This window comes from Silurus aristotelis (genome assembly GCF_946808225.1).
Source record: "Silurus aristotelis genome assembly, chromosome: 25".
NCBI classification, from domain to species: Eukaryota; Metazoa; Chordata; class Actinopteri; order Siluriformes; family Siluridae; genus Silurus; species Silurus aristotelis.
The window spans coordinates 14,765,929-14,783,686 of record NC_139598.1 but is presented as its reverse complement, the minus strand read 5'-3'; the positions used below and the strand labels follow the sequence as shown (position 1 = coordinate 14,783,686).

At 35.9% G+C, this 17,758-nt stretch overlaps 1 protein-coding gene across 2 annotated transcripts; it reads right to left on the bottom strand.

Annotated features, from left to right (window-relative positions):
- Positions 1-343: 343 nt before the first annotated feature.
- LOC310719922 (IgGFc-binding protein-like) lies at positions 344-12,446 on the bottom strand. 2 transcript variants are annotated; one of them, XM_083530102.1, is made up of 13 exons: positions 12,249-12,446; positions 7,946-9,130; positions 7,510-7,850; positions 6,856-7,426; positions 6,067-6,665; positions 5,339-5,909; positions 4,501-5,096; positions 3,000-3,570; positions 2,417-2,613; positions 2,190-2,325; positions 1,775-2,106; positions 849-1,407; positions 344-716 (listed from the first exon to the last, which is right to left on the bottom strand). In XM_083530102.1, the coding sequence occupies exons 1-13, from the start codon at positions 12,295-12,297 to the stop codon at positions 712-714; spliced, it is 5,712 nt and encodes a 1,903-aa protein (XP_083386228.1). In that variant the 5' UTR covers positions 12,298-12,446; the 3' UTR covers positions 344-711. The 2 variants fall into 2 exon arrangements, with proteins under 2 accessions (XP_083386228.1, XP_083386229.1); XM_083530103.1 differs by having other exon boundaries at positions 7,946-9,127; positions 12,249-12,442.
- Positions 12,447-17,758: the final 5,312 nt, after the last annotated feature.

The following is a 17,758-nucleotide window of genomic DNA, read 5'->3' as shown; positions in this document are numbered from 1 at the left end:
AATTAACTAATTTAAATATTTCTGGAAGAGGTAGATCATTATATATAACATTAGGATTTAGGATGTCCGTTCCAACATACCAGTACTGTGGAATCGTTGCAGGAGTTCTCAAGGTTTAAAACTGACATTTTTATCTTAATTAATTGCTTGTCACAAACTACATGGATTTAAAACACCAGGTGTGACGCAGGAACTAAACTTGAATGGAGCTCCTGTCCATAACAGGCTATGATGCAAAAATATTTACAGACTCATATTTAGTTTTGTGTGGCTAATCCATCCTTAGGTGAGTTTTTTCGAAGGGAAGTAGAGAACGCAAAAAAAACACGGACAACTCTGAAGATATATTCATTTCGTGTAATTGTTTGATGAATTGTTTGATTTTGTATAATACATCTATTGCATGGTTATACAATAATCTTTTTTTATTAAGCCATGCAAGCATTCAATAACAGGAAAAGAAGAGAAAAAGAAAGTGTGATTCTATTCATTAATGAATTAATCAATCAATCATGTAGGGTTAACATTTGGCCAGTGGTTACTTGTACTGGTTAAAAAGAGAAGAAAAATGTATGTATATGTTTAATTAGCAAGTTCCTGACTCCCTCCTCTTGATTATTTGAGCAGATTTTTTTGAGTAGCCTTCATGTTCTACATGTTTATTGTTATTCACACCATTTGACATGCAGGATGGCTCCAGGGATTTTTTGATTAGGCTGTTAGGATAAAAAGACATAGCAGAGTATTTATTATTTTATTTAAATGGACATGTATGAGCCTTATTATAAAAAATGGACATGTATGAGCATTAAGTACATGTTTAAGAGCATGCACCAGATATTACTTACTGCAGTTAGTAATCTGCTGCCACTGTGGAGACACATCAGTGTTTGCCCACTTGCAGTTGTCTGCAAAAGAATTCATGATCTTGCAGAACTCGTTATGGTTTCCGTGTGTGAAACACGTAGTAAAAAGACAGCTGTATGCAAACTGGCCCAATTTAACAGTATTGTTGCAGCTAGCAAACGGCCCAGTTTTGTCTTCGAGCAAACCACAGAAATTCGGTCCACTGTACTTGTTCTTTTCTTCATCAGAGCATGGGGGGAAGTGCCAGCAATTGGGGTCATTATCGGGAACACTCCATGACTGCCCCCACTCAGTGTTGTGTGCAGCAGCAACGCCTGTCGGTGTCGTGAAGTCATCACTGGGGTTGCCATTATAGGTTCCGCACATGCCCGCTAAGTTCTTATAGTAGCTACTGGACACGGTCACCATGAAGAACTCGCCCCAGTCAAAAGTGGCCTCCAAACCAAAGTCTGTCACCAGGTGTCCCCTTATTCCTGACTGAGTTATCTTAATGCGGTCAGAATCCAGACTCGCAGGCAGTGGGTATACTTTACCATCAATCTAAGCAGCACAAAATAGAGGGAATATTTTATCATACAGTCATACCGCATTCATGATTGGTACATGTCAGTGAATATCGAGTACTAGAACTGAAGATATAATGCTATTACAAGTCATAAAAACTCTCAATGCTAAAGCACATTCATTCAATATATTCATACAGTGCATGTTTGAATACTTGATGAAATTATCCTAATACATAATTTGTCATTTCTTTCTTTATTCTACTTTCAAACACATTGTATGTTTCGATTTTGTTTTATAACTATTGCTATTTTTTTTTTAATATATTTACTGTATTATTATTTATTTACTTTTGATAACACAGTAATTCATTATAATAAAAAAAAAGATTGGCTTTACTCACGGTCACTTTGTTGCGTTCATGTTGAATAATGACGATTTCGTGGCCTGAGAACTTCATGGTAACTACCTTTATGTAAGCACCTCTATGTGTACTCTGGGCAAGTGCGTTTTTGTTGATGATGGAGAACTCTGTGAGGTTTTTGTCCACACCTGATGTTTTAGCCAAAATGTATGAACAGGTGCCCTGGAAAGAAAACTTTGCTCCATCGAAAGTTTCATAGTAAGGATCTCCAATAACTTTGCATGAGACCTTCGAGTTGGCCACACAGACTGCTACATTGTCCCTCTCCAAACACTGCTCTTTCTCACGGCATTTTTTCTTGCCACAGGGATCTGGAATAAAAGTATGGCAGTGTTGTTTTAAAACCTGTCTTCTTATAAAGTAAGCGCTATATACCAAGAACACATTTACTTACTATGAACGCATGTTGAAACGCCGTCCTTCTGGCGACACACTTCGTCTTCTTTACAAGTCATGGACTTACAAGAGAACTGTCCAGACTTACAGCTGCATATTTCTATACAGTCTCCTCTGACTACTGACTCCCCAGACTGCAAGATGGAATATTTCATGTTTAACTGTTTTATTTGCAAGAGCCCAGGTCAGATAACAAATTGATTCGAAACTAAAAAAGCAATTTACCTTGTAATATATTCCTTTCACCAAGCAACCACAATCTTCTATGGGTTTACAGTCACCACCATCAAAAACAAAGCCGTCGTCACACTGGCAGCCTTCAAGACAATTTGAACAACTTGGTGGAATGGTAAGGCTGGCACAAGTTGACGTGCAAGTGTCGGCACATAGCTCATAGTGACTGTTAGTAGCACAGGTCATTGCTGGTGAAAGAAAAAAAAAGAAAAGGTAAAAGAAATGTAAGAATAAATGCATAAAATAGTAGCAATACATTTATTCATCTTCAGTAGGTGATTAATGAATATGAAGTCTAGCCCAGGAACACTATGTACACATTTAGTTAGTCATTCATGCTTGGGGGCAATGTAGATTCATCAGTTCACCTGCCAACCTTTGTGGGCTAAAGGTGTGACTATGAGGACACTAGAGCTGTTAAGCAGCCATGCTACCACTCCATCGTACCACTAATTCAACAAATAATTGTTCTACTATTTAAAACCAAGTATAGAAAGGTAAACCACACCCGCTAGTGATGTAGCTATCAAAATAAACAAAAAAATAGATCCCCCAGTATCGCACAGATACTTACGACAGAAGGTTGCATTCCTCCAGCTGTTAACAGAGATTCCAGCTTGCTGACACTGAACCAAATAGTTTTGGATATACCGGCAAACAAGTGTCTTATCCTCTGGATGTGATGTGGTATCATTTGCACATTCTTCATAAAACGGGAAAGGTGGTATTTTGGAGTAACAATTGGAGAATGGGCCATTTTTCAATGTTAGGACCTTGCACTCATTGTTATCAACCTTCTGGCCTCCTGTTTCAGGTTTTGAGCAGTTAGAGCCTGCTGGACACCCAGTGTGACAGAGCAATCCTCCTTGAATCTGCTGCCAAGAATCCACAAATTTCTCTTCGGAGGGGGCTTGTCTACCATCAGGCATTACCAGGTCATCAGATTTTTTATCGTTATAATTACCACACAGACCTTGGACAATATTTTTGTAAGTGGATGGGATTTCAACCGTGGCCACTGACACAGTGTCATAGGTCAGCTTCAGTCCGAAAGTGGTTTCCAGGATAATGAATGCACCACTCTGATAGACATTCACCAGTCCTCCTTCAAGGGTTATTGGGAGAATAGATTTAACATCATCCACCTGCCAATATAAAGAATACAGGTAAATTTGACAACAGTGATTCTTATCATTCTTATCATTCTTATCATTCTTCTTTCAGTTAGAAAAACAAATACTGTTTGGGAGTGGTGCCCTAGCAAGCCGAGCTTCAGGCTATGAATGTGTTATCATTTAATCACAGCTAATACACTTTTCTTATCAGTGTACAAACTGGCCAAGGTTGGCTTTTTAACAGTACACCACAACTGAGTCAAGAATCTTAGATGAAAAATATAATTTTTTTATCACAGTAATCTTGTATTTTCTATTATAAAACTACAGTATATTGTCTTTTTTCTTATTCTTTCGGCTTCTCCCATTAGGGGGTCGCCACAGCGGATCATCCGTCTCAATACCCCCTGTCCTCTACATCTGCCTCTTTCAAACCTACTACCGGTATTTCTTCCCTCACTACATTCATAAATCTCCTCCTTGGCCTTCCTCTTTTCCTGATTACTGGTGGCTCCATCCTCAGCATTCTCCTACTGATATACCACATGTCCCTCCTCTGTACATGTCCAACCCATCTCAATCTCACCTCCCTCCCCTTGTCTCCAAAATGTGGGTGATCCCTCTAATAAGACTACAGTATACTGTATAGGATTTTTAAACCTAGTTCAACTTTTTACAATTTCATACTGTATTCTTGTTTTATTGGCCCCATTTTGCTAATTGGAAATTTTTTTTTTTAATAATGCAAAGAATTCAGTCAATAGAATTTACTGAGAAGTATTTAAACAATATAGTTTTGACATTTTTCTTTTATTTTTATGTAATTTTATTACTATATCTCTGTTAGGGTTCATAAAGATCTATAATGTATGTTTGCTAACATTAGACAAGTATACAGTTAAGATTAGTTTCCTATATTTATTATACCTATACAAATAAAAATTCAATGAAACAATTTACCCTTATTTCCCACAGAAGTCCAGGAATCAGGGCAATATTATACTGGGCTATAGCTATGTTGATTGTTCTTGTGATCACTACAGTAGTGGACACTTGCTGCACCGTTACACTGAAAGGCATCCTTATCTGAGTTGCATTTGGCACCGTTTCCACCAGTTTGTACACACAGTTCCCTGGCACACTGATACGGTTCCCATCATATGTGTGGTAGGTTCCAGAACCAGAGATGGAACAAGATCCTTTGCCATCAGGATAGCAGGCTTGAACGTTATCACGGATATCACACTTTTCATTAGGACCGCAGGTGAAATTGCCTTTGCATGTGACTTTGCCTTGGTCCTCGCAGACACACCTATGGCTGCACTTGCCATTGGGGTAAAAGACTTGGCCCAGATTATAGTACTGATCTCCATAGTCGCATCCGCATCGCTCAATTGGCACACACTCGCTGTTGCTCAGGATAAATCCGCTATCACACATGCAGCCCTCGATGCAGGGTGCACGCTGGCAATTTTCGGGATCAGTAAAGCCTTTGCAGGTTTGGGGACATCCAGCACCACACACATCATAGTGGCTGTTAGCTTTGCATGATGCAGCTGTAAAGATAATATCAGAGACCATTTAATAACACACACACACACACACACACACACACACACACACACACACACACACACACACACACACACACACACACACACACACACACACATGGTCGGCTGTAGGTCAACTGGATCTTCCAAGTGGATCATCCTGTTAATAGGGGAATTGGAATACATGGATCTGGAAACAAATATTTAGGATAAAATCTCATTTTAATTTAAATACATAAACTCACGGCATAGCGTATTGGTTCTCCATTTCTCCACAATGCTATGTCCTGTCTGGCAAGCAGCTGTGTAGGCTGTAAGTGCACTGCACAGGGCTGTAGAATGGCCACCGTACATACACATATCATACACGCAGTCTTCATAGAACTTGGTGGCGTTAATATTGCTATGGCATGCTTTAAATGGACCATTAGTGTCTGTAATAAGGCTACAAGGTTTTGTATACACATCCTTATTCCTGTCAGCAGGATCACATTTGGGACACTTGTCGCCTTTGCACTCTACTGAGCAGCCAGGATCGTTTCTGGCTTTCCAGCTGTTTCCAAATGTAGCAGGACTTGTCGTGATGCTTTTGTCTGGGAGCGTCAGGTCGTCGTTCACTTTCCCGTTCCAGTTACCGCAGAGACCTCCTACCATGTTACTGTATGTGCTGGGGAGAGTGACTTCAACATAGCTATCCCAATTATATCTCACGTTCATGCCAAAGTCTGTCTTAACCACTCCAAAGTAGCCGCTGCGGAATATGGATAGCTGACTTTGCTCATTCTTATATGGCATATTTAGAAGCAGGTTGTTGAACTACAGAAAAAAAAAAAAATATATTATTTATTCATTTTTTGTATATTGCACATGGAACATCTTTCAGCCTAACAATGGCGAAAAATAAATAAATATGGAAAGTAGTTTGATTAATGTGGCTAATTTCATATAAATTCAATAGGAAAAAGTAACTTACCATCACTTTACCATAATTGTCCTTACTCATGATAATGGTGAAGCCAGAAACTTTGATCTCCACAGTCTTGGTAAAAGAAACAACCTTATTCGTGCCTCTGTTTTCATTCTTCACAAGTACTTCAAAGGGCACCAAAGAAGGGTCACTTGTGTTCACCAATTTAGAAAGGTAATATGTGCAAGTACCCTGGAAATCAAAGCGCTTCCCATCAAATGTCAAATAGTGTGGATCGCCACTTCCAATGCAATGGCCATAGGATAGAGGGTAACAATCCCGCACACCGTTCTGGATTTTACACTCTTCGGTAACCTTGCACCTTGTGGGTTTACAACTGACCTGCCCTGAACTACAGGTGCATGTTTTAGTGCATGTCTGGTCACCCCAGAATATTTGAGCAGGAAGGTAATAGCGGTTCTCGTAATTGCAGCCGCATTGCGCCAGTGGCACGCATTTGTCCCCACTAAGGACAGAACCATTATTGCACTGGCAGCCCTCGATGCAAGGCTTTTGACAATTTTTCTGGGCCTCTCGATTCACACAGGAGGCAGCACATGCAGATCCACATGGCTCATAGTGACTGTTTTCTGGGCATTGCAATGCTGTTAATAAACAAGAAGAAATTAAATTAACTTTTTTTTAAGAGACAGGACTGTTAACATGCCATATAAAGACTTGGAGATTTTCATTCAGCAGCCAAAATTCTGTCAATATTTGTTAAGCTATGTATGCACTTCCGAAAATGTTTAAGATCAAATATCACAAATTCTTAACTGAGTTATCATCACTTACGACACACAGCCAATGTCCTCCATGGATCTATCTTTACTCCGGCGGCCATGCAAGCATCAGCGTAGGCCCGCATGTTGTCACAAAGGAAACTTCTGATGCCTTTATTGATGCACACATCATACACACAATTCTCTATGTATACACTTGGGTCAACAATCTTATTGCATGTGGCAAATGGTCCATTTGCTTTTACCATGAGACCACAATATATTTCTCCAACATATTTTTCTTTAAGGTCAGGTTGGCAGACAAGGCACTTGCCCTCGCAGTCATCACGGCAAAACAAGTCACCATCTGAAACTTTCCAGCTCTTGCCCAAATCCACGACAGTGGAGAGTATCGTTCCATTCTTGTCTAATTGCTCATCTGTCATGTCTCCATTGTAGTTTCCACAAAGTCCACCAAGTGACCCAGCATAGGTGCTGGGCAATGTTATGTATAGCATCATGTTCCAGTCATATTTGACCTCTAATCCAAAGTCTGTTGTTATAAGTGAAGTAGCACCATGTTGTATCACTTCTAACTTTCCATTTGCTAGACGTAAAGGCAGGTGAGTAGTTTCACCATTCACCTGAAAAAGGTTGAAAAGTAAACTTATTGTTTTCTCAAAAAAAACCCTAAAAGCCTGCACATTTGTGTATTACTTCAACTTACCCAAACGTCACCCTTTTCCTTGCTGACAGAGATTGTATAATTGTAAACCTCGACTGATACAGTTCTCACATAAGACACCCGATTACTCCCTCTGTTATTATTCTTTGCCAAAATTGTGAAGGGGACACGGCCATTGTCAGTTTTTAAAGTAGTGCTCATAGTGTAGGTGCAAGTGCCCTGGAAATCGAATAGCTTCCCATCGAATGTTTTGTAGTGTGGATCGCCAACGGCCCAACATGTTGCTGTGGTAACATGGACACAGACACCCTTCTTGCACTCCTCGCTCCAATTGCATTTAACAGATTCGCAGGGATCTTTTGGACGTGGAGTTGGAGTAGGTGCTGAAAGACAAAGTTCAGAATTTAAATATTTTTACATTCAATAGTGATTTTTATTTGTTTGAATAAAAATTGTTCTTATAGAGATTTCGACTTACCAGTGCACACGCCTGTTGTGGCATAGCCAACTCTCGCTCCTCCACCGTAAACATAGACAGCCTGTAGTAAGTTTGCAGATATGGTTGTAGCGCCTTTTTTGTTACCAAGTGGTTTTATAGACCATGAATATTTCTTGTTTGCAGGAAAAACATTCCAATTCAAGAAACTAAAAAGAGTATTTTTATTGTCCACCTCTGACACAACAATAGCAAAATTTGCGTCATAATCTTGTGTATAAACAGTCCACGAATTGGACATCTGTGATACAGGAATGATGTTAGTCAGGAACTCATCATAGGGAATGTTGGTGCTGGAATACATAACCATAACTTTTTTATTGCTTCGGACTACTGATGGCATATTAATCAAGACATTCAGAAGCTCTCCAGCAGAAAGTGACTTTTGCTGGGCGAATAGACCATGATAAACGGTCACGTAGGTGTTGTCTTCAGCTGCAACAATATGGATTGTGTCCTGTCCAATCAGCAAGGGATGCATGGCAGGGACTAGATACTCATCGGAGAGCAACTCTATTGGCACAAGCTGTTCATAGACATGCTCACAGGTGCCGACGAGGCTCAAGCACTCGTGTCCTGCCAGAACTGCTACAGGGAGCTGAGAATCAATCCGAGTTCCTGTTAAGGTCTTCTCACTTCGAAGCAGATATGTCTGAAAAGGAGCCAGTTTAACAGGCATCTTTACCCCTCGCTGCAAGACTATCTTGTTTTTAAGCAGGAGGTTTGAATATGGCAAAATACTAATTGTGTTTTCATCATTGCCGTTGACGATAGCCACAATGCTACTTAAAGAACCTCCTTCGGGAGTGAAGGCAATGTGGCTTTTGCCAAGTTGGGTACTAGGGAAGATCACACTGCTGTCTCCAGTAAATGGTTTGATGTGAGAGGACACCACTGAGATGTCTGTATTGGAGGTAATCAGCACTGTTTTGGTTGAGACCCCATCTTCGTAAATCTCAGCCTTGTCTGGGAGCGTGATGTATTTGGTAGAGCCTTTCTCTACGATTATTGATTGTTTGTAATTCAGCCCCTTGATTTCGACTGTGACAGCAGCTACGGCCTGTTGGGCTGTGATGGCGAGTGTGGGTTTGGCTTGGCCATCATTGCCTATATGATTAGGCATGAAGGCAGTGATGAACTCCTGGCCTATTTGGCAACCACTGACTGCTGTTGGGAAAAAACAATAGTTATCTATTTATAATAAGGCCACTGTGATTATACACAAGCAAAGATAATTTTTTTCTACCAAAGAAAATCATAGCATCATTATTGTAAGGCAATATTCCAAATCACTTATTCATTAAATTTACCAAGATTACTTTACCTAGTTTGTGTGACTTATTATTATTATTTTTTCCTGCATATTGTCACGCTGTGACTGTCATATATTTATGACAGGTGCTTACATATGTACCAGGAACAGTATGGACTTCAACAATGTTTTTGTTCATCATGTACAGTACTGTAAAGTAACTCAATAGCATATTTTTCTGCTTACAGCATTATTGTGTGTCATTAAGGATGCTAGTTCCAGGCTACAATTGGTTTGTTAGGGGTTTAGTAAACGAGTCTATCACCGTAGAAGTAGAAAATATATATGCGTTCTTAAAAATTGCGTAATAAAGTTATGGACACTTTTTTATTGTATGCTAAGTGGCTGGCTGAAGTGTCTTCGGCATTTAATTCCTATGGTTTTGGTTATTCTCTGGTCTGTTGTGACTGTGGAATTCATCATGCCCTGGATATATGGTGTATGCTGTTGAGTTGTGGGAGGATTGTTTGAACTTCAAAGGCGTGTTTGTGAAAGGGCCATGGGTTAGAAGTCAGAAAGCACTTAAGTAAATATATGATTTGTTGACTCTCTGAACCAAAGAAATCAAGCAGACTATCTGTACCATAATGTATTGTTTAACATCTTATTATTACAATTGCATCCTATTGCAATAAATGGCATTAAGTGGAATCAAATCAAAATTAGATATCACTGCACGATAGGGTTGAATAGCACAGCATCGACAGGTGCTTCATATGTATCTTTAGTGTTAATAACTGCTACAAAACTGCTTTAATAACTGCTACAGAATGGGTGTGACCGTCTCTAGGTTACGAATGTAACCCTAGTTCCCTGAGGGAATGAGACGCTGCGTCGTAACCGAAAGGGAACTCTATTACTCATCACTAATTGGAGTTTGAATGTTTATTCGCTATAAAATGTTAGTGTTACATATCAGGTTTGAGGAAAATGAAAGAATTGCTTTATCCTCACTTTTTTAAAAAGAAAATTTAAGGGGAGTTAATGGAGGTAATGGAGAAAATGGGCATAATTGTTTCATTGACTTTAATTCCTTAACTGAACTGATTATTGTGGGACAGTAAGTATTTTATTTTATTTATTTTTTGTTATATTGGTGAGTTTTTTTTTTATGTTTGGTTTGTTGTTTAATGGGCTAATTTGTTTAAGGTATTTAGAATTGTACATTTTGTTTGCTGGTTTTGTTGTTGTATTTTTTTTGTAGGTGCTGAGGTTCTAGGATCTTGAGTTTTGGAGCTAGAATCCTTGACGTAATTTTGTTAAATAAGGTGTATTGTGCATGCAGTGCTGAGTGTTATTGTGTGTGTGTGTTCAGGAAGTTAAGTGAATTGAGCAATTATGTTTTTTGATGTCCTTTCCTTATTTTTGAGTGTTGCTGAAGTTCTTTTCATTAAATCTTTCCCGATGGCATCCTCAGCCTTATTGTTTGATTTATTTGGGTTTTTTTATACCCTCGCTTTGTTGTATTATTTTATATTATAATCTCTTTAAATATATATATTTTTTGTGTTTTATCTATATGTTTTAAGAGTGTAAATAATTGTACTACTGGCAATTACTACTACTACAAATTTTATATATATAGTCACTATCTTTGATTATAACCAAGAATAAGTTTTCCAAGAATTTCAAGTTTATTTCTATAGCGCTTTTCACAACAGACATTGTCTCAAAGCAGCTTTACAGAAATCAACAGTTAAGGTGAATGGTGCGTATTAATCCCTGATGAGCAGCCATGGCGACTGGGGCAAGGAAAAACTCCCTTAGATGTTATAAGGAAGAAACCTTGAGAGGAACCAGACTCAAAAGGGGAACCCATCCTCATTTGGGTGACATCAAGAGTTTGATCATAAATCTTTCAACAATACAGAACACTGGAGAGTGAGAACTAACATGAGTACTGGAGTATAAGATTATAAGCAAATGTTCTTTCTACAGTCTTTGGTATAAAAGGAGGAGCTACTGAGCTCAACATTTGTGATCATCACAGATCCAGCATCAAAAAGTATACACTCTGAGACAAAATGTCAACACAGAATAGGAACAATTAAATCCCAATGTCTGGAAAAACCTTATGTCTGGTGTTGTTTAAATAAGACGAGGCATCATTCATTCAGATATAGTGATATAAAAAGACAATGCTTTAAGTAGAGATACCGGAACAAGGTAAATAAAATGAACAACAATATAAATGAGAGAATAATACATCAATGAATCATAAATGCAATCACAAAAATCACAAATAATACTTGATACAAAATATTTTGTCTTAAAAAACCTAAAATTATTTGTAAATTTAATTTTATTTATAAAATTGTTTATTCATTTTTAGTTCATGATTTATCGTGCCATGAGGTGGAAAACTTAAAACTCCTGACTATAAGCCGGTCCATTACAGAGAATAGAATCAAACTACGTGCATGTTTTTGTGAAGTGGGATTAAAAACGGACAATTAAAACTAACGTCTGCAACCAAACATTGATTTTAATGCTTGTTGGATGACAGTTATTGCATATACACAGCTATATAGTGTATTGAAATAACTTTTAAGTCGTGAGGTGGCATAATGTTGTACTGTATTTCAAACAATAAAACTTGCAAGCTGATTAGATTGAAACCTTTTTATGATGCGGAAACCATCAATAAAATTCTATTTGAATAATTTAAATGCATTCATGATTCATGATGATTTATTCGAGATCTATTCCTCAATACACAAGATACATTAATAAGAGTATTTAGCCCTATATATTTCATGTTATGACAATTTAAAAAAAATGCTTCTATTAAAATAAAGAGTAGGCTCAGTAATTAGCAATATATATTAAATTTTTTATATCCTTAATAAACTTTTGTCAAACAGAATGATTTTAAATATGTTCTTATATACTATGCCAAATACTTTATTTTGTTTTGTTTGGGGTTTTTTTTACACAAAAAACATGTATATACTGATAAACTTTGTCACTTACCATTTGCATTTAGAATGCCAATGCAGAGTAGAAAAAATGTAATCCCCATATCTGGAAAAAAAAAGGATATGAAATAGTATTCAAAATAATTATATTATAGTATTATAATTTGTAATTCATTGAGATCTTATGTGATGTATTCACACTGAAAGAAATACATAACATATTGAACACACCTGCAGCCCAGAACAAGTTGTGTCTGTAATTGGAGGTTTAAATAGAGATGAGTTAATTATCCAATATTTGCCAGAGAGTTTGTCAGGAACAGGATCTCATATTTTTTTACATCCCTTTGCATAAATCATGCCGATCATTACAACATAACCAATACCGCCAATAAAACAAACACACTCTGTTCAAACATAACTTTGGGTTTTACCCAGAAGAGCAAATATATTTAATTTGAAAAGGAGTGGGTTTACTGTTCTAGGTTAAAAAATAAAAGAAATTCACAAATATTGACCTTTTTTTTAAATATTCTTTGCCTGTATGCCTGTTGAGGTGTTTGGTAGTTAAACAAAATTTTACTTGAAGTCAGACTAATAGGACTTTTATTTCCAGACCGGTCTAGAGCACAACTGTGGGGTTAAAAATGCATTGTCCGATGTATTTGTTATATCATAACTGTAATACATCACTTCCTGCTACAAATGCAATCAAAAACGTATTTCCAATTTGCTTTCTTTTGTTAATCTCAATGAAAGGGGATTTTGGTAAAAACAAACAAATAGCTAAAAAAATTCAAGATATCATTAAAAAGTACTGTATGATATTACTTGTTTTTTATATTATAATATCTGATATAATTTAGCAATATCACAGGAACAAAAGAACTGGGCACACAAATATGAGTCCGATTAGGCAAAAATTATATATATTGTTGTTAATATTAAGGTACTCGTATTCTAGATACAATGCGACTGTAAAATGTTTTAGTAAAAAGCTCAATTTTGGTGACAAATCCATAACAGAACTTTTGCGCATTACTTAAAAATATATGTCTTTTGTGTGAACTACAAATTTTATCTGTAGTTCACATTCTTGATGTTATAGATACACTATATATAGTGTATGTGCAAAATTGATTTCACATACAATATAATTATTACAATATTAATACTTCTATTATTATCCTATCCTATTATTGTTTTATTGAACGGTCACAATATACATCAATATATCTTGGTTATTTACAGGTTTTCCAAATATTAAATGTTGAATGTTTGGCTTTTTGCATGCACAAAAATTTTAATGTGTTTGGATAAATAGGTGGTTGAGGTTAAATTCATATTCTTAGTGTTTGTATTTCTTTTTTTACTCAAAACCAAACAAAAAAAATCACTTCATTTGAAATTCAACTCTCCAATTATTAATTTCATTACAATTTTATTGGATCTTTCAGATGAATCTAAGTTGTGCTGGTCTGATCTCGGTCCCTATCTCGCCCTGTCTTGCTCTTATTTGGTCTCAACCCTCTAAAGTTTTATTAAATAAAATTGTAAATACAATAGTAAACATTAATAATCATATTTATAATACACAACCATAAAAAACAGAGTGATGAAAATAATGAAAATAATAATGAAAATAAAGTAATAACACATTGGACATTGAACATTGGACAAGCAACCAGTAGCTTGTGCCTAATGACTCAATTAAGTCACCTAGATGAGGACGGGTTCCCATTAGAGCCTGGTTTTTCTCTTAAGTTTTGTTCCTAATATTAGAGCAGGTTTCAGACTTTTATATTATACCAGGTTTCAGCTCATTAGAGATGCATTTAAAAATACTGCTGGAATCGTGGAAGACCTGGACTACTTCTGGATTCTGACCTCTGTATAATTTCCATATGAGAATGTAAATTATGTAAATCATATGCTATGGTCTTGACAATCAATCCGTCTCAACTCATCATCATCGTTGCAAATATAACTACTGTTTTTATGATTTTAGGATGAGTGCCAGAGTTGTCAGTCTCATATCTGACAGGGGTAGTGAAGCATAGCTTTTATATTAACAGGGTATTTGTATTCCTCAGCCTGTCATGCAAACTTTGTTGTAACAGTACAGTAAAAAATCTGAGATAATTTTCCTTATTTAAAAAAAAAAAGCTCAAAATTTAATCTATTATACAGCAATAAAACGTAGTAATACAATGATTTAGTAATAACAATAATATATGCAAACATTTCATTTTATATTTGTATTTATTTTTTTAAATCAAATGACTATAAGGCAAAATCAAAAGAATTATTGTTTCTATTCACATACATTCTATCATTCTGCACAATTCATTTACTTTCAGATGATAATTTATAACATGTCACAAATGTGTCAAAGTTGGCATGATTATGTATTTGTTTGGAATTCAGGGCATGACAGTAAAATGCACTGTCACAAGTATTGTCCTCATGTTGCAATTGATTATTAATATGTTCAGAATCATGGTATATGGAAACTTTATCAAAGGGGTTTTGTAAACATATATATATATATATATATATATATATATATATATATATATATATATATATATATATATATATATATATATATAAACCAGTTTGGTTTTTTTGAGCCTTTTGTTACTTGCAAGGTAAATTGATGATATTCTAGTTGAGAATTTATATATTTATAAAATTAAAAAAGTGTTATATATGATGTCAAGTAACAGGTATAGAATTAATCTTTATTATTTATTAATTGTTTTTAACATTACTTTTCTTTCTGTTTCCTTAGAAACTGCCTGATCAGAGTTTAAGGAGTTTGGAGATACAAGACAGGTTGCAGATATACATATTTGGAGCATTACGAAGATGCATTGACAGATAATGGCATGCACCTTTACTACTTAGGAAAAATTAGGAATGCAAATTCAGATGATTATCAGACGAATCAAGATTTTACACTGCAAAAACAAACAAATAATAACATATCATGAAAATATCTCAAGTTAAATATAAGTAATTTAATTATTATCTAAATACTATGACATGAAAATACGGCTATTAACCTCTTTCTAGGTGTAGATTTAGGTACTAATAATCTACAATTTACAGATAAATAAGTTACAAATATTTTTCCAACTGTGTAGGGTCCATGACTGTACCATGTGCAAATGCATGGAATGGTAAGTGCCTCTTTATTATTAGTCACTGGTTTAGAAGAGCACACAAACACTTTTTTGACTTTTTAATGTGACATTAATGTGAATTTCAAATGCCATATAAAGTCATTTGGATCATCTTTTAAAAAAAATTTTTTAAGAAATAAAAATATAAGTCAATATAAGTTGAAAAAAATCAGCAGTAACAGGTGACTGTCTATTCTGGTTGTCATAATGCCATAAAATTCATAATTACAGATTCTATCTTTGATGCAATGTTGAAAGCGTACAATTGTAAACTGAATGATGCCTTTGAAGATCAATTAAAACCAACTATCCCAAATCCTTCCTCTAATTTAATTTATATATAACGTATATATAAAATTTCATATCTGACTGTGACTGTGTCTGACTATGTTCTGATGATTGATTCACAAACTGTATGTATATTTTACACAAGATTTACAAAGATAGTTACCTTATTAAAACCATATTTAAACCAACTGGTCTGTTGACCTAGGAAGTATTAAACAGCATTACGTACTCAAATAATTGCCTGTAGTAAGGAAAAGGCAGAGTGAATAAAGGATTAGTTATAGTGACTGTACAATCATTAGGAACCATAAAAGAACTATGCGACTACAAGAGAATTCAGGGGAATTTTTCCACTCGTTATGTTTATATTTACTTTTATGTCGACATAAGTGTCTACGAGAAAGCCGCGTGGTTAGATCTCTTTCACAGAATCTGCTTATTTACACAAGGTTGGCAATTAGTTTTCTTTTTGTCTATGTTTGATGTTTCAGGTTCAGGAAGTGTATGAACAATTGGAACAATTTATTGAGTGTTCAGCCGATTTGCATGAAAAAGAAAAGCTCCACTGAATCCTGAACGTTTGCTCTTTATTATTTTTAATTGTTTATTAGTTATTTAAATTCTACTCCAAGATTTTGTGTTAAACACTAAGTAAAAAATAACTTCCAAATACACTATATGGCCAAAGACCTGACCATTTATATACAGTATACAGTAAATGCTGGTTGTAATGTAATTATTATTGCCAACCTTTGAAGTTAAAATAACCTCCCCTCTTCTGGGAAAACTTTCCATCAGATTTTGGATGTATGGATTTGTCCATTTAGCAAAAAACAAACAAACAACAACAAAAAAAACATTAGTGAGGTCTGGCACTAATGTTGGGTTAGGAGGTCTGGGTCTCAGTTGGTGTTTCAGTTTACCCTGAAGGTGCTGAGTGGGATTGAGGTCAGGGATTTGTGCAAGTCACTCCGGTTCTTCTACTTCATCGTTTGCAAACCATGTTTACATGAAGCTTGGAGAACAGTCTGTGCAGCTGGTAGTGGTTCCACCTCAACAGCCTAAAGATGTTAGTAGCTACTAAGCAACTCAAAAACTTTGAAAATGATTTGGATTGTAATTAATATAAACAATCTACTACAATGGCTCAGGACCATAGGTCGTGCGTGAACAGTTTTGCATTTAAACACCTTTCAATGCACACCTCAACAATGATAGAACTGTAATGAATGGATATTCGGTGCCACCAAGATAAGGATGGGTTTCTTCCTTATGCCATCTCAGGGAGATTTTTCTTACCACAGTTGCCACCGACTTGCTCATTAGGGACAAACTTACAATTGTAAGGAACAACCTTATAACTTGTGCACTCTTTTATACAACTTTATTACCGCATTATCTCTATAAAGCTGCTTTGAGGCAATGTTTATTGCTGAATGTCCTATACAAATAAAAATTTATTGAATTCAAAGAGTGCATCATCATGCTGGAACAACTTTGGGCTTTTTAGTTTAAGTGAAGGGAACACCACAAGCATTTAAAGGCATTCTACCAAATTGGGTGCTTCCAACTTTGTGGCAACAGTTTCATGAAGAACTACATAAGACACAAGATTTTCAAATGTATGCATAATTTTTGGCCATATAGAGTGTTTAAATATCTATGAACCAGAGTTTGTCACTGCAGCCTGCTTCCAGTTCCAAATGATGTACATGTAGGAGATGGGTTAGGGTTAGGGTTAGGGATGGTAGCACACATGCTATTGTGGGTTAATATGCTAGCACATTTGGAGTTATTGACACAATTTGTTTTTGTCAGCCATTTTTGCAATATAAACTACTGTTTTGTATCATACACTGCACCATTACAGTGTTATCCTAAATATTGCATTCAAATAATTTTCATAATTTTCTTTCTTTTCGCTTGTCCTGACTTGTCTCTGTACTTAATACTCTTTACACACCAGATAATGCAAGTGATGACCATTGCTGTTGCAAGCCTAGCAGACTAGCAAATGAATCCGTCAATTACATTTAATTATATGGACAAACATTTTCAGAATGATCACTGAGAGAGTACTGGCACTGAT

Excerpts from the sequence above, each read along its gene's own strand:
- LOC310719922 (XM_083530102.1), bottom strand. The coding sequence starts at position 12,297 with ATGGGGATTACATTTTTTCTACTCTGCATTGGCATTCTAAATGCAAAT. Across the intron at positions 9,131-12,248 it reads TGGCATTCTAAATGCAAATG|CAGTCAGTGGTTGCCAAATA; the intron begins GTAAGTGACAAA and ends TTTTCCCAACAG. Across the intron at positions 2,614-2,999 it reads GAGGAATGCAACCTTCTGTC|CAATGACCTGTGCTACTAAC; the intron begins GTAAGTATCTGT and ends TTCTTTCACCAG.